Source organism: Schistocerca cancellata, chromosome 4, assembly GCF_023864275.1.
Source record: "Schistocerca cancellata isolate TAMUIC-IGC-003103 chromosome 4, iqSchCanc2.1, whole genome shotgun sequence".
Taxonomy (NCBI): Eukaryota; Metazoa; Arthropoda; class Insecta; order Orthoptera; family Acrididae; genus Schistocerca; species Schistocerca cancellata.
The window spans coordinates 363,389,148-363,413,167 of NC_064629.1; the positions used below are offsets into that span (position 1 = coordinate 363,389,148).

Here is a 24,020-nt window from a genome sequence, read left to right on the forward strand (position 1 = left end):
GTTATGGGAAAAAAAAAATCCAGTCAATGTTATGCACAGCATGTTTGGCTATTTTGGAGCAGTTAGCCTGTGGATCCTTGCCTAAAATGATCATTCCCTAAATGCTGGTTTTACTATATGAATAAATATAAGGGTCTGCAAAAAGTCATGCTGTAAATCCAGTCTCAGTTAAACAATTAAAAACTTTTAACTACATTATAAATAGTTGTTAGACATTTCAAGATTTAAGCCACAATGTCTCTCCAGAAACAAAAGAAGTGTGACTTCAATGCGTTCTTCACTGCTGCTTGTTGAAAACAAATACTTTACAGCATCTACTTCAATTGTTTATGCATGCACCTATTCCTGGCACAAAAATCTTGCTAAATGCAAACCACAAAGTGCAATGTGTAGCTTTGTGATATATATGTTAAAATTAAAATTTTAATAATACCTGTGTAAGGGCCATGTTTCCAACAATTAGGCTCCATTGTTTCTGGCGGCTGTCCATATTCCCTAGGTTTGCATGAGTAGAAAGTCTTGATGCTAGGGTCATTTCCAGATTTCCTTTCAATCCTAGAAGTGCCGGAACGAGGATGAATACTTCAGAGACAACTTTAAACACAACCCAATGCTGAAATAACAGAATGAGACATATAATTCACAAATTAATTTACATCCCAAATATACATTACAAACAGAACACTTAAATCAGTAGCAGCAGGAATTAACAATTTTTGTCTTGGTTGACTGCATCCCAATAACAAATGTTAAGTGACTTCAGCTCTACGAACATGATGCTACACTGGACCAGACGATACATAGTTCCATAAGGCAAATTATTCTGATATCCACTCACCACTTCTCTATCACTGCCTTCATCATCCCTTTCTCTGTTACTATTCACACACACACACACACACACACACACACACACACACACACACACACCCCTCCCCCCCCCCCTCCAAGCTAAACTTCTCTAACTGCTCCCGTCCTTTCTCCTCTACAACTTATGACAACCTTTTGTCTAAAGCCAACATTACACTCACAAAACACTACTGAGAAAATTTAGAGAACTAGCATTTGCTGCTGACTGCAGAGTGATTATACTGCCTCCAAGTTACATTTCACATATGGACCACGCAGACAAGATAATAGAAATCAGGGATCGTACGAAGGCATACAGACAGTAATTTTTCCCTTGCTCCAGTTGCGAGTGAAGCAGGACAGGGAAAGATTAGCAATGGTACAATCTAGCCTCCAACACGCATCACATTGTGTCTTGCACAGTATGTATGTGGATGCAAATATTTATATGCATTACCTATTATTTTACAGAGTTTGGACTACTCAGTATTTCAGTTTATTAAATGTTTCTTGTCATTTACAGTGTACAGTTTTCAGTGATTTGTGCCCATGAAAATACAGTCACTTTACTAACTTTGTTAGTGCTTCCTTTACTACTAGTTAGATTGGAATGTTATCCCACCTTTCATAGTCTTGCTTTGTGCCCTCGAGTAACTAAAATGTCCGCACTGATTGTAGAATCTGGCAGACATTTTCTTTTTCTCCCTCTTCAAGAAAGCAGTGTAAAATAATACATCTCATTTTAGAGTTGAAAATTAGTGATGGCCTTGACCAAGTCGAGGTCTTCATTATTTTGAGCTTTAAGATTTCTAAAAGGTTAGAGCACAACACAGTTTCAGAAGCGGCACATGTTGCAGCCCGAGTTCTACTACACATCTCGCATACTACTGGTATTTAGAGCAGCAATGTCTACATGCCATATAATGGAGTTCCTCTAGTCCTTTTTACTCCTTCCATCAGAGTACTGTCTAAGTAAAGAGTCGCAGCCTAGAAATCACACTGTGATTAGAGCATGTTTACAAGATTTCATTGAATATGGCAACTCATTGCAAAAGCGAAAACCCAAATGTGATTTCTGCATACCAGAAAGAATTTTCTGGTGCAAACTGACAGCAACTCCACAGAATTTATTTATTTTTTTACAATTTATCAAATTCAAGTACAGAATATGGACTGTTCGTCGTGATTTGCTTCAGCCAATTCCTTGGTATTATGCAGTATTAAGTTTGTTGGTTTGCCTAATATTGAAACTATACCCAAGAAATGCTATGATCTGTATCATGACACAGCCGATCTTTATTACAAAGAAGGTGGCTTTTAAGTTACTGAAAACAGTTCTTAATATATATAATATTTTTATCATTAAGAGGGAGCAGAGAAGGAGGGGGAGGAGGTGATTGGAGGGGAGAGGGGGATGAAAAGCATAGTACCTGGATAGATGTAACATTACACCTTCTTTGGAAATGTTCATTAGATTTACAATTTGGAAAAAAAATTCAACATTTAGCTAACTTACCCATGAAAATATTTATAATTCCTACAGTTCTACAATACTAGAGCAAACCTTTAAAAATACACTCTTTTACATCATTTCTTAAATTTTACAGAAGGTGATGAAAGGATGCCAACTGATAATGCATTCTAAGATATTAGATACTTTTATATTCGAGATTAGTAACTATTCAGCTTCATGAAAGAGCAAGCTGCATATTTACTTTTCAAAATTTTGCACAGAGGTAAAATTATACAATGTTTTGGTATTTCAAAACAAAATTTTCAAAATTTGTTATAAATTTAAAATTCAAGACCATGCCCATCTTTAAAAGAAACTATCATGGTCTTTCACTATATGTATAAAAATCAGTATTTCCATTGTTATCAATGGTCCATTTTTCCTGCAGAGAAATGCTGCCATCATTAATTCTATGGTAAGTTTCACCAACACATCACAGTCTGCAAAAGTATGAGAAGAATAATACCTGGACTTCATCAAGTACAAGCCCAGCAAGCACCATTCCAAGACCTGATATAACAAACGGAATGAACACTTGCACAGCTATGGCCCAAACACTTTCATCAGTGTCTGCATGCTCTGCATGCGACAGAGTCTTCAGCTGACTGATGTCAAGCAACTGGTGTGCCTCCTCTTCCACGTCCGGAAGATTTTCTTCATTGAGATCGGCGCCCGTCATTTTTCGCGCTCCTCGCCGACGCCGGCTAACCTGTGAGGACCGGCCTCGGCTACCGGCAGATCTGCGGGTCATGATGACTGAATTCTATATTACCCTGTAAAAGGAGCACACAAAATTAATTAATTACATGCAGTTGACTGACTAACAGACCAATAATTTTTACAGAAGAAATTTACAGCAAATCTGATGCAATGAAATTATTTACTATTTATGTATTTATTCATCAAAGAATCATCTCACAATGGAGGAGGATTTGTCAAGACTCAGTACATCATGATCTTACTGGTAAGGAGCTAATGATAAACATTCTTCCCTTACGAACATGCAACATCATGTGGGAAGCAAGCAGCAGTCTGGAGAGGGTGGGGAAGGGAAAGAAAAGTAGTGTACAGGTGTGGAGAGACACAAATATTGATCTCTCTCCCCCCCCCCCCCCCCCCCTGTACACTACTACCCCCTTTCCCTCCAGATTGTTGCTTGCATCCCCCGTCATATTGCATCCTGGCCCAAGATGCTGGAGTCGGTGGTAGTGTTGCACGAGATGTGCTTGCCTTTTTCTGCGCGCGTGCGTGTGCATGTGCGTGTGTGTGAAGTAACCAATCTATCTTTTCCTACATTGTTGATATTCCTATCTGGAGTTTCCATTGTTTGATTTTCTCAAAGTATATAATTTAATTCACAAAAATTTTGACACTGAAAATTGGTGGGATTAGTTTAGTAAACTTGTTGACTTGGAAAACCAGTGGGGCGAGTTTAGTACACATGTATTTCCATTTAAAAAAAACTACATTTTTCAATCCAGAAATAATGCCACAGTGATATAGGCATGAACTAGATTCAAGACCTTACCGAAAATACACCAGTGAAACTTCGAATAAAGCTCTTGATCAAATGAAGGAAAGGAAAATCAGCTTTCGTGAGGCATCTGAAAGGTGAGTTGCTGACAAAACCTCTGTAGCTATGTTCTACAGTATACATAAATGTAAATTAACTTCTTGCTTTAAGACTACAGTATTTATGTCATTTTAAAATTGGTACTACGTATATTCTCTTTATTTATCCTCAGATTCCAAATTGCACTGAGTACTTTAATACTGGGAATAAAGAAGATCAAGCGAACAGCAGAAGTACGAGTGAACTACAGAACATGTTTCACATCAGAGGAGGAAAAAATGTTCACGGCTCACATTGTGGCACTTCCTCTTATGGGAATGTAAACAGTTAAAAAATGGGCATTCCATCAGAATATGGCAGACAATTAAAACTTGGGGGTAATGTGCACAAAGTGGTGGGGGAGCACCACTTAACAAATGGTGATGGCTAAAAAGACAGTGCCTTATACGCAACCTAGTTAAAATGACCTCCAGGTGGGAGTGCTGTGAGAATGTCGTCCAAGCCCCTGGGAGAGGCTTAATAATCCTGAGCTTAATCCCATGAAGGAAGGACCAATGGCTATGCCAAAGTGACACCACCACCTGATAGACAGCAACACAGAGATCATCGCAGGGAATATAGTAACTAGTTGGATGAGGTACAAAGACTGCAGCCTTCGCAGTAATATCAGCAGCCTTGTTTCCTAGCAGACCGACATGACCAGGAACCCACATACACTGCACAGTGGATCCCCTCAAGAGTGAGCAAGTGACAGTTTTCCTGAGCCTGTTGTACTAAAGGATGGGCAGTGTAGACAGCAGAGATATTTTTAAGCGCACTGAGAGAATCAGAGTCTGAGCAGAGAACACAACTGAAAAGCATGTGTCGCCAGATGTATTCCGAGGCCTGATATGGGGAGAAGAGCTTGGCTGTAAATACTGAGCAGTCTACCACAAGCTGACACTGAAAAACCGCAGCGCCAATGATGAAGGCACACCCGAGACCGCGGTCAGTCTGAGAGCCATCAGTGTACACAAAGGTACTATTGCAAACTTCCATGCGAAGGTCATGAAACTGAAGGTGATAGATCAAGGCTGGAGTAGTGTCCTTAGGAAGCGAATGCAGGCCAAGGTGAACATGAGCTACCAAATGAAGCCAAGGTGATGAATGAATCACACCCACTGGGAAAGTTGTAGGTAGTGTGAAGTTAAGCTGCCAAAGCAAGCACTGAAAGTAGACTTCAGGAGGCGACAGATAGGAGGGACGCGTCCCACACTGGAGATCAAAGGACTCATTACAGGAGAGGCATAGGATGGGTGGCCATGCATGGCAGACAAACAGCATGCATATCTGCTGAGGAGAAAATTGCGGTGATAGGACAGTGGCAGTTCATCAGCTTCGGCATATAGACTCTCAACCAGGCTAGAGAGAGAGAGAGAGGGGGAGAGAGAGAGAGAGAGAGAGAGAGAGAGAGAGAGAGAGAGAGAGAGAGAGAGAGAGAGCGCGATGTCAGTGGCCAAACGGACGTCACGATGGTGGACAATGTTGAGACGGCGTAAAAGGGACAGATGTGCAGACGCATAAACAAAGCACCCATAGTCTAGTTTCCAACGGACAAGGGACCTGTACAAACACAGGAGGGTGGTTAGATCTGCACCCCAAGACGTATCATTGAGGACACACAGGACACTGAGGGAACTCTTACAGCAGCATGCCAGGTAAGACACATTGGAGGACCACGAGTGTTTTCTATCGAGCAAGAACCCCACGAATTTCATAGTTTCAATGAACTGAAGGGCAACAGGCCAAAAATGTAAAGAGGGTGGGGGAAACCAATTGCACTGGCAGAAATTCATACAAAAGATGTGTCAGTCAAAAAGCGAAAGCTATTACCTATGCTCTGTGAGTAAAGATCATCGAGACATCGCTGAAGATGCCACTCAATGAGACAAGTCTATGGAGAACTGCAATAGATGGTAAAATTGTCAATGAGAAGGGAGCCGAAGGTACCCGGCAGGAGACCGCTTATACGGTTAATGGCGATAGCAAAGAGTATGACACTCAGGACAGAATCCTGAGGCACACCGTTTTTCTGGATAAAAGTGTCTCAGAAGACAGAACCCTCACGCACCCTGAAAACTTCGTCTTGTAAAAATTCCTCAAAAACGGGGCATGCAGCTACGGAAGCCCCGCATGTAGAGAGTATAGAGGATACCAGTTTTCCGGCAGGTGTCATGCACCTTTGCCAAATCTAAAAATGCGGCCACTGTCTGGGATTTCCGCAAAAGAACCATTCATGACATGGGTGGACAAAGTGACAAGATGATCACATGCAGAATGGCGCGCTGGAAATTCACAGTATACAGTGGTTAGTAAATTGTGAAACCTGAGCCACCATACCAGCCAGGTATGAACCATACATTCCATCATCTCGCAAATACAGCTGGTGAGAGAGGTGGGGCAGTAGCTAGAAGGAAGGTGTTCGTCATTACCAGGCTTAGGTATGGGTATGTCGGTGGCTTCATGCCAGCATCTGGGAACCATACCCTTTTCCCAGATGCGGTTGTATGTATTAAGCAAAAAGAGGTTGCACGCAAGAAAAAGGTGCTGCAACAGCTGAATGGGGACAGCATCTAGCCCTGGTGTGGAGGATCGGGATGAACTGAGAGCGTGATCCAGCTCCTTCATAGTGAAGGCGGCATTGTACCACTCACAATTCTGAGACGAGAAGGGTATCACCTGAGCCTCCTCCACTCATTTCTGATGGAGGAAGGAAGGGCAATAGTGGCCAGAGCTCAAAATTTCCACAAAATGGCGGCCCAAGGTGTTGGAGATAGCAACAGGGTCCATGATGACATTGTCTCCTACGTCAGGCCGGAAACTGGTAAAGGGTCTTGGTCCCAGAGAGCTGTCGAGAGATTAGCCCACACGACAGAACGAAGCGTGGAACTGTTAGAAGAACTAGTGAATGAAATCCAACTTTTTTACTATCCCAAAGAACACGCCACTGTGCACACATCTGTTTATAATGAATGCAGTTTGCCATCATAGGATGACAGTTAAAAACACAGAGAGCACATCTGTGCGTGAATTGCATGTGCATACCTCAGCCCACCACGCGATGGCATGCCAACCTCAGGGGGATGGTCAAAAATGCACCGGAAAGAAATGCGGAAGCTCAAAGCAGTTGTGAGGACACAAGAGGACGCACGGTAAGGGAAAACATGCTGAATGGAAAAAAAATAGCAAATACTGGAAATAGCAAATACTGGAAATAGCCAACTTCAGTTGATGAAATCTCTTACTCTCATGAGCAAATAGTACCCAAACTTCCAGTTCCCAAACAAAAATGTAGAAAGGAGGTTTTTTGTCGACATGAAATATTGAAAGTTTATTCCTCTGATATTGTGACTTGAGATCCCTTTTATTGATTTTCTGACACTACGAGTGAATTAACTGAGTTAGTAGTATGTGATGTAGTGTCATTTCAATGCAATTTTCAATAATTTTACCTAAAACAAAAGAAGCTAATGGACTCGTGAAAAATTTGGAATTGTTGATGAACTGTGTTGCAATAAAACATTCAAAAATAGTAAATGCTGAAATAATTACTTTGCTGTTTATATTTGATTTGGCTTTTAGCAAACATACCTAGATGGGATAAGAATGGTACATTTTGTCTTGGCTATGATTGTCAGAAGTTTTTGAACTAGTACTAAACTGGCCCTATTTTATGTGGTAGCATTAGTACAAAAAGAAAATTATTTCAAAATCTGTTTAATACATATAAAGATTGTAACAACAGTTGAATAACTTGAAGCTGGAAGAGAAAGCAGGTGCTTCTAACAAACACAGTGTTAAACGTGCTCAAAAATATGTCAAAACTGTGCTACACTAAGGCATGTACAAGTTGAGCAGTGTGAAGACCATGTATCAGGTTTAGTTTTCCCACAAATGACACTTCCAGTGACATGGGAAGGGAGAATAAAAATTGTATGTTCCCAGCAAAGTGTGAACGAAGTGACAGGAAAATCTGAAACTCCTGTAGAAGGATATTAGGGAAGAATAAACCAGCATACTACTGCACCCTGAAACAAAGGACTAAACTTCTCAATGGACAATGGACGATTCCTCGAGTCTGATGGAGGCACGAAATAGTCATAGTAGCACAAAATCTATGCTGTCTACGTGGTCCAACCATAATGCAGCAGTTCACAAAGCACAACATACATAATTCTCCACATCGATTACCACACATTCACCAACAGGATTTCCCTCAATCTCTCTCTGCCATAACTAATGTTACATAGTTATTCCACTTTGTATTGCCCTGGCCACAATTTGTGACTTGTCACAAGAATCTTACTCCTCTGTGTCCTCATCATAAGAGATATTACTGAGTCAGTGGACAGTTGTCTATTGACAAACATAAAAAAATAATTTAACCTTACCTCTCATAATTGGGAGAAGCTATTTTACAGCAAAACAATTAGTCTGATATGGCAAACTACTTATGTGCAACTTCCAGCCACCGTATGTTTGTACCATGAGGTAAATTTGGGCTATGAAATGACTGGTAAGCTCACTCGGACCTCGTTAAGGCATACCTCATAGTATAGTGTACCTATTAGATTGGTGCCAAAGTTCATAGTATTTAATAAACACGACAGATACAAACAACAGACTGTAGTCATCAACAATATATACTCCTTCAATATTTACAATAGCCTGTTAGTGCTGGGGTGACTTTTCGATTCCTCGACGGTAGAAATCACATGGTTTTGAGACAAAGAATTTGTCAAACCATGGGGCTCAATCATTCCTTTCTTTTGCTTATGTTAGTATAAAGACACCATTTCTTGTCACCAGGAACGATATACCATAGGAATGGTCAGTGTTGTTTATAAGCCACCGTGGTACAACAACCGAGTTAGAAAACTGCTGTGGAAGCAAAGGGAACTTCACAGCAAACATAAACATAGCCAAAGCCTTGCAGACAAACAAAAATTACGCGAAGCGAAATGTAGTGTGAGGAGGGCTATGCGAGAGGCGTTCAATGAATTCGAAAGTAAAGTTCTATGTACTGACTTGGCAGAAAATCCTAAGAAATTTTGGTCTTATGTCAAAGCGGTAGGTGGATCAAAACAAAATGTCCAGACACACTGTGACCAAAATGGTACTGAAACAGAGGATGACAGACTAAAGGCCGAAATACTAAATGTCTTTTTCCAAAGTTGTTTCACAGAGGAAGATTGCACTGTAGTTCCTTCTCTAGATTGTCGCACAAATAACAAAATGGTAGATATCGAAATAGACGACAGAGGGATAGAGAAACAATTAAAATCGCTCAAAAGAGGAAAGGCCTCTGGACCTGGTGGGATACCAGTTCACTTTTACACAGAGTACGCAAAGGAACTTGACCCCCTTCTTGCAGCGGTGTACCGTAGGTCTCTAGAAGAACGTAGCGTTCCAAAGGATTGGAAAAGGGCACAGGTCATCCCCGTTTTCAAGAAGGGACGTCGAACAGATGTGCAGAACTATAGACCTATATCTCTAACGTCCATCAGTTTTAGAACTTTGGAACACGTATTGTGTTCGAGTATAATGACTTTTTCTGGAGACTAGAAATCTACTCTGTAGGAATCAGCATCGGTTTAGAAAAAGACGATCATGTGAAACCCAGCTCGCGCTATTCGTCCACGAGACTCAGAGGGCCATAGACACGGGTTCACAGGTAGATACCGTGTTTCTTGACTTCCGCAAAGTGTTAGATACAGTTCCCCCACAGTCATTTAATGAACAAAGTAAGAGCATATGGACTATTAGACCAATTGTGTGATTGGATTGAGGAGTTCCTAGATAACAGGACACAGCATGTCATTCTCAATGGAGAGAACTCTTGCGAAGTAAGAGTGATTTCAGGTGTGCCGCAGGGGAGTGTCATAGGACCGTTGCTATTCACAATATACATAAATAACCTTGTGGATGACGTCTGAAGTTCACTGAGGCTTTTTGCAGATGATGCTTTGGTGTATCTAGAGGTTGTAACAATGGAAAATTGTACTGAAATGCAGGAGGATCTGCAGCGAATTGACGCATGATGCAGGGAATGACAATTGAATCTCAATGTAGACTAGTGTAATGTGCTGCGAATACACAGAAAGATAGATCCTTTATCATTTAGCTACAAAATAGCAGGTCAGCAACTGGAAGCAGTTAATAACATAAATTATCTGGGAGTACGCATTAGGAGTGATTTAAAATGGAATGATCATATAATGTTGATCGTCGGTAAAGCAGATGCCAGACTGAGATTCATTGGAAGAATCCTAAGGAAATGCAATCCGAAAACAAAGGAAGTAGGTTACAGTACGCTTGTTCGCCCACTGCTTGAATACTGCTCAGCAGTGTGGGATCCGTACCAGATAGGGTTGATAGAAGATATAGAGAAGATCCAACGGAGAGCAGCGTGCTTCGTTACAGGATCATTTAGTAATCGCGAAAGCGTTACGGAGATGACAGATAAACTCCAGTGGAAGACTCTGCAGGAGACAGGCTCAGTAGCTCGGTACGGGCTTTTGTCAAAGTTTCGAGAACATTCCTTCACCGAAGAGTCAAGCAGTATATTGCTCCCTCCTACGTATATCTCGCGAAGAGACCATGAGGATAAAATCAGAGAGATTAGAGCCCACACAGAGGCATACCGACAATCCTTCTTTCCATGAACAATACGAGACTGGAATAGAAGGGAGAACCGATAGAGGTACTCAAGGTGCCCTCCGCCGCACGCCGTCAGGTGGCTTGCGGAGTATGGATGTAGATGTAGATGTAACAGAGATGAGCCAGTAGAGATGCACATATGGCCACACACTAATTTTTGTGATTTTGGCTTAAAGCATGCGGTACCCACACACCCAATTTTTAAACCTTCCCCACTGCATGCAAATGTTGCACAATGAAGGCATGATCACAGTTAATCACATTTGTCAGTTCTCAAGTACACTGACGTGGATCATTAATGATTAATGATTTTAAATGACCTTTATCAAACCCTGGAGGTTTTCCTGAATATGGAGAGTCGCTTATGTCTGGCACTCCATTTTCTAGTGTCCACAGCTCCACTCACTATTTCCAATTGACAAAATGTAGACTCAAATAACAACAGTGAACTAAACATAAAAAATGACAATTGATAAATAAAACCATAGCAAACAGAACACCAAAAAGCAAAATAAAAATGCTATGAACTTATGCTCAGCCTTACAAATTTAGTTATTACTACACAGAGCAGAAAAAAAGCATAGCACAACCTCTACGACGCATCTTACAGAAACTGCTAAATTTCATCAGTGTTCTGGATTAGTTCATCTGAGGGTGATATTTTGATTCCTTGGGCACAATTATCAAGACAACACAGCTATTCTCATAAAAATGTTAGTGAGAAACTGAAGCTGAGTAACAGACTGTAAATCTAATCTCAATTACTCTCTGCAAACTGAGGCAACTGGGGACACCTCGATGACTGACAAACTAACTCACTAAAAAACCCATCCACATTACTTCCAAATTCCACAAAACTGTCCTCTGGTGATGTGGAGCAAGCACACCTGGGGCAAGAAAACTTACTGGATCAAGTTTAATATTCTGCACAATGTACACACTGTTAAAAAGTTTGATAATTTTATATCTGAGAACTTTCCTCAGGTATGTGGTTAATCAACATTCGCATCTGTATATTTCCTCCCACTGGTTTGAGTCCCAAAGCAACATGAGAAAATCACTCTGAAGTCTTATGAAACAGAAGTACTACTAACAAATACAAACATTAGGCCAATACGTGAAATGTACCTGGATGGACCAAACACAAGAGCCACCTGTCTACAGTTTAAATTTATTACAAACATTATATACTACATATACTTAGATAAAAGATAAGACAATTGATCTTCTCGTTCTAGTTCTTTATGAGCAGTCATTTATTGGAGTGATCTCAAAATACAGAAAAACTACACTTTGTCTACATACAGGGTATTTGAAAAACAGTGTCTGACATACCTAGAGGAGAGAGTACTGGTCAAAACTAGAAACAAAGGCCTTATAAATATGTATTAAAAAAAAAAAAAAAAATACTTGAGACAGGAGCCACTTAAATTTTATTAAAAACTGTTAGTACTCAGTGGTGTGGGTTTTCTCCTTGCTGATCTTCAGGGCTGACTCCCTTTTATCCTCATTGCTCATTTTCTACTGGTTGTGCTTGTCCCAACATTTAATTCTCTCACTGTGATGCTGTTGTTTGACATAGCACTTACAACTGTCTCCTAGATCAGCCATTCTTTACACATCTTTTGGCGTTTTACTGGCATCAGATCGGGGTTACTAATTCTACTGAGTGCAAACAATGTAAACAAGAAAATGGAGATCTATTATTCCAAGGTGGGAAATGGCAGACATGATATTCTGTTATGGCTTAGTCAACAGTGTTAATCATTAATATATGAATGAATGTGTCATGTGCACTCAATGACCTTAAATTTCACTGGAATAAAGCAGCATATCGTTACAGCAATTTTCAGGAATGGGAGTGTTCACAAGTCCAAGGAACTGCAGTCAATCAACCATACTTTCCATGCCAGATGTGTTGGGGAGATAGTTGTGACAAAAAGAAGATGATCCTGAAAGAAGTGAAGAAAGAACTGGAGCTGCTAAATGCATAAACCAACCTCTTGTGAGGTCAGTTCTGCATGAACAGTTAGTTTATCCACATCCACAAGAGCAACAGATGAACACTCTCTCTGATATCATCTAACAGATGAATATCATGGGACAAAACTGCCCTTACCTCAACACTTTGTATTCCCAGATGTTTTTACAGGACTTTCTCCTAGTTTTGACTAAGAAGACCTGAAAGATTTCATGACGCTTTTTTTTTTTTTTAATATGATGTATAACACACACACAATGCAAGGACCATCAGATAATTTCTAGAATAAACATTGGAGGAAATTACCTCCCTGGACTTCTTAAGCCCATACACAAAAGGCACACCAGAATTTTAAGACTGCAGTGATAACACAGTTTCCTTTGCCAAAGGCTTTTACCTGTGGACGGCCTCAGTTACAGGAAGGTATACATGGAAGGAGGACAATACGACTGTTCTAACCACCAACTTTGTGTGTGCACCACTTCATAGTTTGAGCGTGAAGTTTGTACTTGATTTGGCCAAAAGCGGCCACCCATACTGCTAGTACGACAGCAGTTGGATGCGCAGCCTCCCAGCTGCACCCTTGTTAGAACTAATGACTATACAGGCTGTTGCACAAGGCTCCACTGGCCACTTGGGTGTTGTCTGTTGTATGTACTTTGTCTCTCATGTGTTTATGGTTTGTCATATAATAAAGTTACAGTATTGTTGGGTTAGAACACTTTGGCAATGAGTACAGGATTAGAATCAATAAGTTTCACTTCAGTCATTGGTCCGTTGAGTTCAGTTTCCATGGAGGCAGTATTTAAATCTCTCTTTGAGTAACAGTAGGCACTGACAGTTATTATTTCCAGTTTAATGGATACAAGGGCATAATGTGCAGCCCTGCCAACAACATATTCACCACCATTCCCTGCATATGGTAATGCAGCAGAAGACTGGGATGCTAACTAAAAACACTCCCGACAATATTTCCGGGCATTTGGGGTAACATACATAAACTTGGGCAAGGCTCTTTTCTGCCGTGGATCTCACTTTGTGTGTATCTTTTGTTGTGTCAGCTTGCCCCCTTAAAAGATCATTCAAGTCTCTCTTTTGATCGGATGTGAGAGTTACTTTCAACCTATTGCTGTAAATGTACTCGCATTATTGGTGCTCATATGGAGTTTTACCATTCCCAAAAGTGGCCAAAACAGTCATACAAGGCACGGGCAGTAGAACACCACAGACTTAGTCGTCATCGTAATTTTGTGACAAATATTCATAAGGAATTCTACACAGATCAAATGGTTCAGTATGCAATCATACATCTTGCTCCTGACAGGAAAGTTCATCAAGAGTGAGCTCTACAGTGTGAAAATCCTATGCTTATTGAAGTATTAAACATAGCTCAGTCACTTGAAGTTTCATGGGCTGCAGGTAATCAGAAAGAAACCTGCTCTCAAGTTTCATAAATTAGTTCCTCTCACCCCTCCCAGCCTTCAGTCAGTTCACAAGGAAACCGAGACGCTATTGCACAGCAGTGGCACCCTCGAAGACCAAGATGAAGGCACCAGTGGCAACCTGATTATCCCCTGGACCACAATGGGCAGGCCGGACGAAATCAACTCCTCGTCGTTCTAAGTTGGCGCGCAGCTCATCTTCAGACTGCAACAGAACGTCCCTGTAGAATATAATACCGTGGACCAAGTTTAAGCTCTTATGAGGTGTGATGGTAACAGAAACATCCTCCATCTTGTCACAAGCGAGTAATGCCCGTGACTGGGCAGAGGATGCCTTTTTATCAAGACAACCTGACCACATTACAGACAAGCCCTCCACCTCCCCAAACTTGTCCTCTAAATGCTCTTCAAAAAACTGAGGCTTTATTGAGACAAAGGAGTCCCCATCAGCTCTTGTACATACAGGGTACTGGAGCGAATAAGGTTTGCTGCCATCCTTAGCCTGGTGTTCCTCCCATGATGTGGCCAGGGAGGGGAACGATTTAATATCATACTTCCTAGCATTGTACTGACACATGAAACATCTAGAGACTGCTGGCATTTGATCACCAGCATGTGACGACGTGGTACACTTCATCACGCGTCATCTGCCCTCATGCCACCTACTCCGACCAGGGGACCTCCCTGCGGGCGCCACCCAGCCACAGCGAAGGCCATGTGGTAGGATGGCCATTGCCGGGAGTCCCGATGCCCCAGGATGACAGGCAACTACTACTTGGCATACGTGGTGAGTTAACTGTGCTGGCATCAGCAGTGTGATCCCTGTGTAGTCAGGGGGTTACAACCAACAGGGTACACGGCGGACCCACCATAACAGACTGGGTACCATGCTGGATATCAGGTGCAAAGAATTCCATGGTCATTGTCAGCACAGGAAACGACACTTCATAGTGGGTTGAGGAAAACACACCCAGGAAGATGTCCTCGCTCAAGAGATGGAGGATGAGCGGGACTGCAATGCCACAACGAGAAATTGGGCTAAAGATCTCAATGCACAATGGACACGATGCACCATGTAACGCACCATTCCCCAATTGGCTCGCTCTTCAGGAAAATTATAAAAATGAAGGTCAAACCCTACAGGGGACCATCACAAAGGCCAAAAGGTGTGAGACTCCTTTTCGTTGCCTTTTGCAACAGGCAGGAATACCTCGGGCCAATTCTAACCCCCGGGGTCGCAGAGGGATTCACCCCAGGAATTTTGTAGTTTCAACGAACGGAAGGGCAACAGGTCCACGACGTAAAGATGCTGAGAGAAAATTTGCACCACCAGAAATTCAGACAGATAGTTTTGTCAGTGGAGAAATGAAAACCATTGTTGATGCTTCACGAGCAAAGACACTCAAGACACCGCTGAAAACGCCGCTCAGTGAGACATATCTGTGGAGAACTGTAACAGATGCCAAAATCGTCAACCAAAAGGGAGCCAGAGATGCCCAGCAGGCGACAGGCCATTACAGGGTTAATGGCAATAGCAAAGAGGACGACGCTCAGGACGGAACCCTGAGGCACACTGTTTTCCTGGATAAAGGTGTCCACCAAGGCAGAACCCACACGCATCCTAAAGACTTGGTCTTTTAAAAATTCCTTAAGGAAACAGGGCAGGCAGCCACAGAAGCCCCACATGTAAAGAGTATGGAGGATACCAGTTCTCCAACAGGTATCCTAGGCCTTCTCCAAATCAAAAAATATGGCCACAGTCTGGGATTCCTGCGGAAAACCATTCACGACATGGGTGGACAAAGTAACTATATGGTCAACTGCAGAACTCCATGCTCAAAATCCGCATCATGCAGATGTTAGAAAATTGTGAGACTTGTGCCACCATACCAGCCAGGCATGAATCATACGTTCCATCACATTGCAAACGCAGCTGGTGAGAGAGGTGGGGCAGTAGCTAGGACGGTTTTTGTCCTTACCGAGCTTAGTTAGCTTCACACCAACTTTTGGGAAATGTGCCTTATGTCCAGATGCGGTTGTATGTATTAATCAGAAAGTGCTTGCCTGCAAGAGAAAGATGCTGCAACATCTGGATGGGGACACTGTCTAGCCCTGGGGCAGAGGATCGGGATGAACTAACAGCATGATCTAGCTCCCTCATAATGAAGGTGGCATTGAAGCACTCATGATTCTGAGAAGAGAAGGGTATCGCCCGAGCCTCCTCCGCTGGTTTCCGATGGAAGAAGGCAGGGTGATAGGAAGCAGAGCTCAAAATTTTCACAAAATGGTGGCCCAAGATGTTGGAGATAGCAATAGGGTCCACGATAACATCGTCTGCTACTATCAGGCTGGAAATTGGCGAATGGATGTCAGTTCCAAAGAGCTATCTGAAGTTCGCTCATGCGACAGAGGAATGTGTATAACTGTTAAAAGAACTAGTGAATGAAATCCAGCTAGCTTTCTTCCTGTCCCGCAGAACACAATGCCATTTTCCACGCATCTCTTTATAATGAATGGAGTTTGCCATCGTAGGATGAGAGTTACAAATGCAGAGAGAGAGAGAGAGAGAGAGAGAGAGAGAGAGAGAGAGAGAGAGAGAGAGAGAGAGAGAATTGCATCTGCAGCAGTAAGGATAACGCTTTTAAGGTATTCCACCTGTTAATCACAACTGGGGAAATCCTGTTCTCCAATCATCACCAGGGAGTAGCAAACTCACCAGCCAGCCTTTGTAAGCTGCCATTTGGGTGTGCATGCAGGTGGGGTAGGAATCAGCAAACGGATAGCACATGGGAAATGGTCACTTGAGTAGGTGTCAGAAATAACGAACCACTACAGATGATGGGCAAGCTGGGCAGTGCAGAAGGACAGGTCCAAATGGGCATAGGTGTGCGAGGAGTCTGAAAGGAATGTGGGTGCTCCAATGTTACGGAAGAAGAGGTTGAGTTGATGAAGGAGATCAGCCAAGAGGGCAGCTCTGACAGGTTCAGGGAGAACTCCAAAGGGGATGATGCACATTAAAGTTACCGAATAACAGAAATGGGGGAGGTAGCTGCTCAATAAGCTGAAGGAAGTCTGCCCTGGCTACATCAAATGACACAGGGATATAAATGGTACAGAGGGAAAAAGTCAGGTGAGGAAGGAGAAGGCAAACTGCAACAGCTTGAAGACAGACAGTCAGGGAGATGGGTTGACTATGAACATCATCCAGTATCAGCAGCATGACTCCCCTATGAGATGGAATGCCAACTTCAGGGGGAAGGGCAAAACAAACTGAGACGAAATGTTAAAGCTCAAAGCAGTCATGAGAAAACAACTTCGTTTCCTGAAGTCAGAGTACAAGGGGACACTGTGATGCTAAATGCAGCCGTAAGTCCTCTTTTTGGGGCTGAAGACCGCGAACGTTCCATCAGAGGAGTGTCATGATGAGCAAGAGATGAAGGGGTGTCACCTCGGCAGCTGCAGAGTGACAGCATGAGAAGAGTCGCTGTTACAGCGCACAGAAGCAGGAGGATCTTGCTCCATGAGGTCCACAGAAGCAGCGAGTTGCTTGTGCTGTCAGCCTGTGGAGCCCAACACAGAAAAAAGGTTGGTGGTGCGCACCAGTGCAATGGAGGTCGGCCAGGCTAAGGTGTCATGTGGCAACACCGTTGAGGAGGATCTTCGAGTTGGCAAAGGAGAAGACCATTTGCCTTTTGTGGACTACTTCGAGCCTTCCCGGTTAGCATAGGAAGATTTGGGTAGTGTTTGGCTGGAGGTATGGAGGAAGTCTTCACTGGAGTACTACTACTGTCCTTTCCAGCCTACCGGTTGTGTAGCTGGTGGCTTCGCCCCTTGAGGCGAGAGTTTGATGGCTTGTTGCACAGCTGGATGGGGAGATGGCAATGCTACCTTGACACTGGGCGATTTCACAACTTCAGAATTGAATTTGAGGTCGCATGTCTACGTGGCCATCTCCTTCATGGAGCACGGGATAACAACAACAGAACTATAGGTTCCAGATGGGAGAATGCGGGGTTTGTAACTGGCCAATAACTTACGAGCGACAGGATAAGACACTATTTCCTTTACCCAGATCTCTTGGACAGCCCACTCAAGATACATGGGACAATCTTGAGAGGAGGCAGCATGGCCACCATTGCATTTGACACAATGAAGAAATGGAGGTGGACAATCGCCCTCGTGCGCATCCCTACCACAGGTTACACATTTGGCTGGGTGTCAACACGTTTTACTGCGGTTGAAATAACGACACCGGTAGCAGCGCATCAGGTTAAGACTGTAGGGTCAGACTGTGATAATTTCATAGCCTGCTTTGATCTTGAACAGAAGCACCACTCTATCAAAGGAGAGAAAAAGAGTGCCAGTGGGCACTAAGGTAGAATCTACTACCATCACTCAATGGACAGCAATGACACCCTGATCAGTGGTATGACTGGATTTTGGTCTCTGTCAGACCATCAAGCAGACTGGTTGTGAGGTAACAGGCAAATTGTGGCACCCTGAAAATATTCTAAATTGGCGCGGCTGCACGGGCCGCTTGGCCAGGCGGGGCCCGGCAGCAAACGCGTGGTGGCGAACGTTAGCCGGATGAGAGGGATTGCCCCAGCACATGGTCCAGCCGCGTGGTTGGGAATTCCGCAGTGATGAGGACGTGTTTTGTGGCAGTGAATGAGATGTCTATGCCAGGAGTGCCAAAGATGGCGAACTTTGTGAAACCATAATAGCAGACATTTCACAGTTCGTGTAGAAATTAATAGTAGCCAGATGAATCGTGATACCTCAAAAAGAAACATGCACATTACTATTATTTGCTCAGTGATTCTGAGCGTCTAATCAGATTTTCAATATCTTTATTAGTTTAAAGTTTAGTATCAGATGGTAAATTATAAAAGTAACAACCAGCAACGAATTTCCAAAATATAAACGCTTCATCCGATTTTGTCGATCGTCATGTCTTTAGAAAGCTATTAGTGTAAACCTAAACTGGTATGAATCACAGGTATGTAACTTAAATAGTACACGAGTTATTAGAGTTCAAAGTGGCCGATCGCGTCAGGCTACAAGTACTCCACAGTTACACGAAAAAATGGTAGCAGCATGCTTATCAATATATTTATTCATCTATGTCTTTGTATACATCCGATATATACTATTCGTGAAGAAATTGGTTAAATATTTACTGTGTTGTAGAAAGCACAGAAACATTGGGCTACTGGCCTACCTTTTGTTGCTATTCCTTTGATATATGTTCAGTTAAATAGTTTATGTCTTTAATAATGTCTGTTAAAGTGTGTTTATGGTCCAGCCATAGGAATATTTATTTAATTTCAAGTATTTAAATGTAAATCCAGTATTTCGAATATGTTTCATTATGTTGTGACTGTGTGTTGGCATGAAGACATGGCGCGAGCACTCTAGCCAATCACAGCGCTCGTGAATGGGGAGACTAGATGGAAGGGAGTTTCCAGAGAGGACACGAGGTAGTTTGAAGAAGTGCGGCAGTTCGGGAGGGTATGGCACAGGACATGGGAGTGAGTGCTGGATGCGGACAGTACGGCGCGATGGACGCACAGTCGGCGGAAAAACTTGGACAGTAGAGCAGTCTGCGAATGGTTGCTGAGGATAGAAATATTTCGGAGTGCCGACCTGTCCTCTTGTGTGATTTCCGTGGCTTCTGCAGTGAAGTCTTAGTATGCGTTCAGAAGTGAATATCTCGCAAATTACGTTGCTGCTCATAACTAAATATATGAAGCAGGAATCTATTGTTTCCCTGTTATTCAACTTATATTTTATTTAATTCCTGGACCACTAACACCAATAAGTGTTTTGCGGAAATATACACACTCTTAAAAGTACTTTTACTATCGTACTCATCATTTAAAGTCATTAAGATAGTACCTGCAGATTTTATTTAATTGCAATCTTTCATTTATAAATTTACATGCTACTCTCATAATTCGCAACTGCCGAGTGATAGAAACCTTCGGCCATTCGATTAATGTGTGTATTCTTATCATATACTGTAGACTCAGCAATATTTGGTCTGTAATGTGGCAACTACGTATCCCAGTCCCTACACAATGAAACCAGACAAAACTTTTAATATTTCAATGTAGAGTCCGAGGGTGCATAGTCATTTTTAAGCTCGCATGGTGTAAATAACACCTTGGGAACAATTTATAGTTCTATGGGCCTCAACATGAACAGGATAGCCATGGAGAAGTGAGGTGGCAAGCAGTTTTAGTGCTTGAGAATCAGAAGTAGTCTCCAAAAGCAAAGTGCCATTCCATAAACGAGAGCAGGATTTCACAAGGCCGGCAATTGCATCAACACCTTTCTGAATAATAAACATATTTACCATGGTGAAGGACTGATCGTCTTCAGTGCATGAGACCACGAGGAAACATGGAGCAGTTGGATGGGTCTTTGAATCGTTAGCCTCATTACGTTTACATTTCGTAGACACCGAGTGTGTAGATGATTGGCTCATTGCGAGAAAATCCCCAATGATTGCCAGTGTCTCAGATGGCATGCTCCTTCCCACTGGGGACTCCCTTCACAAGGAACGCATCCACCTTAGGTGACTGTTCACATCTCCGTACATCTGACAGAGGGACCAACTGGCAGTGGTGAGGTTGCAGCTCAGGCAGTCACCCCTCCCTGGGCCTGGCCTGTACCAAGGGGTATGTGCGAACTCTACCTGTCAACCCGAGGCTGAGAATTACGAGTTACCCAGTCCCCTGTTATGCGTCAGACCCGTGTGTCAACCTGCAGGAGTGCACAGGGAGGAAAAAGAAAAAGAGGAACCTCAAATGCCGAAGCAGATGAATGAGATGAGAAGGGAAAAACAGAAAGGACAAAAAACAGTGGTGAGACTGTGCTTATGTCAGTGACAAAACGTGGAACATTCCCAAGAACACCCCAGACATGTTTCCCAAGGGAAGGGAAAAAGAATAGCAAGAGGATAGACATGCGGCACGGAAGGGAGAAGATGCTGCAAAGGCTGGGACTCTGTGGTAGACAAGCACGAACCCGCCAAAGAGTGGCTAGCCCCAGGAGGAGGGAGTGGGGGGTGAAGAGAGAGCATGATCTAGGTCCCTCATACTAAAGGTGGCATTGTAGCACTCATGATTCGGAGAAGAAATGGTTATCAGTTGAATCTCCTCCACTCATTTCTGATGGAGGAAGGTAGGTTGATAGTGCGTGGAGCTCGAAATCTCCACAAAATAGCAGCTCAATTTGTCGGAGATAGCAGTAGGGCCCTCAATGACCATCTGCTACTGTCAGGGGAGACATTGGGGAATGGACCTTGGTCCGAGGCAGCCGCTGGAAGTTCACCCACACAACGAAAGACCATGTGGAACTTTTAAAAGGACTGCTCCACGAACTAGTAAAGTTTTTCTGCTATCCTGAAGAATGCAATGACACTGCGCATGCAATGTTTGTAATGAATGCAGTTGGCCATCGTAGGATGACAGTTAAAAATGTGGAGAGCACGTTTCCGCATGCAAATTGTGTCCTGGTCCACCTCAGTCCACCAAGGGACCAGGACATGGTGCAGCAAAGAGAAAGTCCGAGGAATGGAACATTCTGTGGGGATAATAATGTTTATAAGATATTCCGCTTGGTCCTCACAACTGGGGTAATAATGTTCACTGAAAGTCGCCAGAAAGAAGTAAAGCCTCCAGTTGTCCTTAGAAAGCTGCCATTGGGTGTGCACATAGGTGGGGTAGGAGTCAGCAATCGAATAGCATACGAGAAATGGTCGCTCGAGTATGTGTCATGGAGAATGGACCACTTGAGATGATGGGCAAGCTGGGCAGTACAAAAGGAAAAGTCCGAACGAGAATAGGTGTGAGTGCACTTGGAAAGGGACGTGGGTGATCCCGTGTTATGGAAGATGAGGTTAAGTTGATTAAGGTCAACCAAGAGGGCACCTCTCAGTTTCTGGGCGAGCCCAAAAGGGGATGGTGCACATTGAAGTCACCGAGCAGCTTAAAGGGGTGCCCAATACGCTGGAGGAAGTCTGGTACAAAGGAAAATGTGGACTGCAACAGCTTTAAGCCAGGTAGTCAGGAAGATGGGTTGACTATGAATGTTATCCCGAATGAGCAGCATGACTCCCCTATGAGATAAGATGCCGGCTTCGGGGAAGGTCAAAGCGGACTGGTAAGAAATGCGAGGGCTCAAAGTAATAGTCAGGATGCAATTTTGTTTCCTGGAGGCAGAGAACAAGCAGATGCTGAGATTCTAAGAGCAGCCCTAAGTCCTCTGTGGGATCGTGGGCCGTGAACGTTCCATTGGAGGAAGGTCAAAGAAGAAAGGGGAGGAGGGAAAAAATAAAGGGCTCTCACCTCGGTGACTACTCAGTTCCAGCCTTTGAAGACTCACTGCTACAGGGCACAGAGTGTGGAGGAAACTGCTCCACGAGACCTACAGAGGCATTCTCCCTCTGTCAATCTGCAGGGTTCAGGGCAGATAAATGGTTGGTGGTGTGCACTGGCAACACAGAGGTTGGGTGGGTGAGGACATCATGTGGCAACACCATCTAAGAGGATGTCCGAGTCAGCAAAGGAGAAGATCATATGCCTTTGTTTGAATTCTTGGAGCCTTTCCGGTTGGCAGAGGGATTCTCTGATGTTTGCTGGCTGGAGTGATTTAAGAAGTCTTCGGGGAAGTATTCCTTTTGATCTTTCTGGCCAACCGGCTGTGTAACAGGTGACTTCAACCCATGAGGCGAAAATCTGGTGGCTTGTTGCACAGCTGGAGGAGGAGACAGGGATGCAACCATGACACTGGGCAAATTCACAACTGCAGTGCCAAATTTGAGATCATGTCTAAATGGCTCAGTCTGCAAAGTGTCAAGGACTGATGTAAAACAAGTTGCAATGACAGAGGCTGCTGAGCTTTAAAAGCTTTTCTTGGCTTCACCATAGGGGTGCATTTCTGAACTTTCAACTCCTGAATTTTCCTATTCTCATTATAAGCTCCACACATCCTGCTTCATAATGGGTGATCCCCAGAGCAATTTATATCTTTTGGAGAAAGTGTACAAGAGTAGCCAATTTTTTAGTTGGTCCTCCACTATCTCCACAGTTGGACCTTTTGTTACATGTTACAGTGGTATGACCAAATCTGACATTTATAGCTTTGGAATGGGAACTACAGTCAAACCTTAAGACAGATATAACATGCAACCATACATTCAGATTATTCCGCAGTGTTGAAAGTTAAAATAAAAGTCTTTTTCCAATGTGCACCTTTGCAGAAGTTACGGGTGTTACGTAATTCAGTCACATCAAGATCGTCATCTAAGGAGTTGCATCACAGAAGTTTTACGTACTTGGCATGACATGGCAGTTTCAACTAGAAATGTACCATTAAGAAATGGTAATGCCCTCCTTCCCCCCCCCCCCCCCCTTATGAATATAGGAAGGGCAGATCATCTCAAAAGTTCCCCTGCTCTCTCAATTAGGATGAAAGTGTTATAGCAGACCAGTGCCCTGTTGTTATAATTCTTCTGAGACTACTTTTCTGATGGATTGAGCACCCAGGCTCGCTCTGTTGGGTGGGTGTAGGCACTACTTGATGGTACATCCATCTTGTTATGGGTAGTTTTAAGCTGAGGTCGCTCCACAGGAATATCAAGAGCCATTAGGGAACAAATGTAAACCCAGGCAGGGCACTCCATGACTGAGCAAGCCTTATATTACTGGGGTGTGGGGTGGCAGATGCCCCAGAGGCTGCCCACTAGAGGCTGATTTACCTCAACAGCTGTTCACCTCATCAGCATGTAGCACACCTTGAGGATGAGTTTTTGAGATGTGTATCTTCAGAGTCCAGGCAGTGTAGCAAGCGACATGAAATCCCCAATATTCTACTGCGACACGTAATTATGGTCCCTGAAGTCCTGACATTGCTCGGAGTTTACGGCAGAAGAGGTCTGGCAGTGCTGACCAGTCT

At 43.2% G+C, this 24,020-nt stretch overlaps 1 protein-coding gene across 1 annotated transcript in view; it reads right to left on the reverse strand.

The window, feature by feature from the left end:
- LOC126183782 (solute carrier family 41 member 1-like) overlaps positions 1–24,020 on the reverse strand; it is a 65,868-nt gene that overhangs the window by 29,989 nt on the left and 11,859 nt on the right. The window contains exons 3-4 of the mRNA XM_049926019.1: positions 2,829–3,135; positions 434–613 (exon numbers count right to left, since the gene is read on the reverse strand). Coding sequence (XP_049781976.1) covers positions 434–613; positions 2,829–3,113 — 465 coding nt within the window. The 5' untranslated portion in view covers positions 3,114–3,135. The remainder of the gene's footprint in view (positions 1–433; positions 614–2,828; positions 3,136–24,020) is intronic.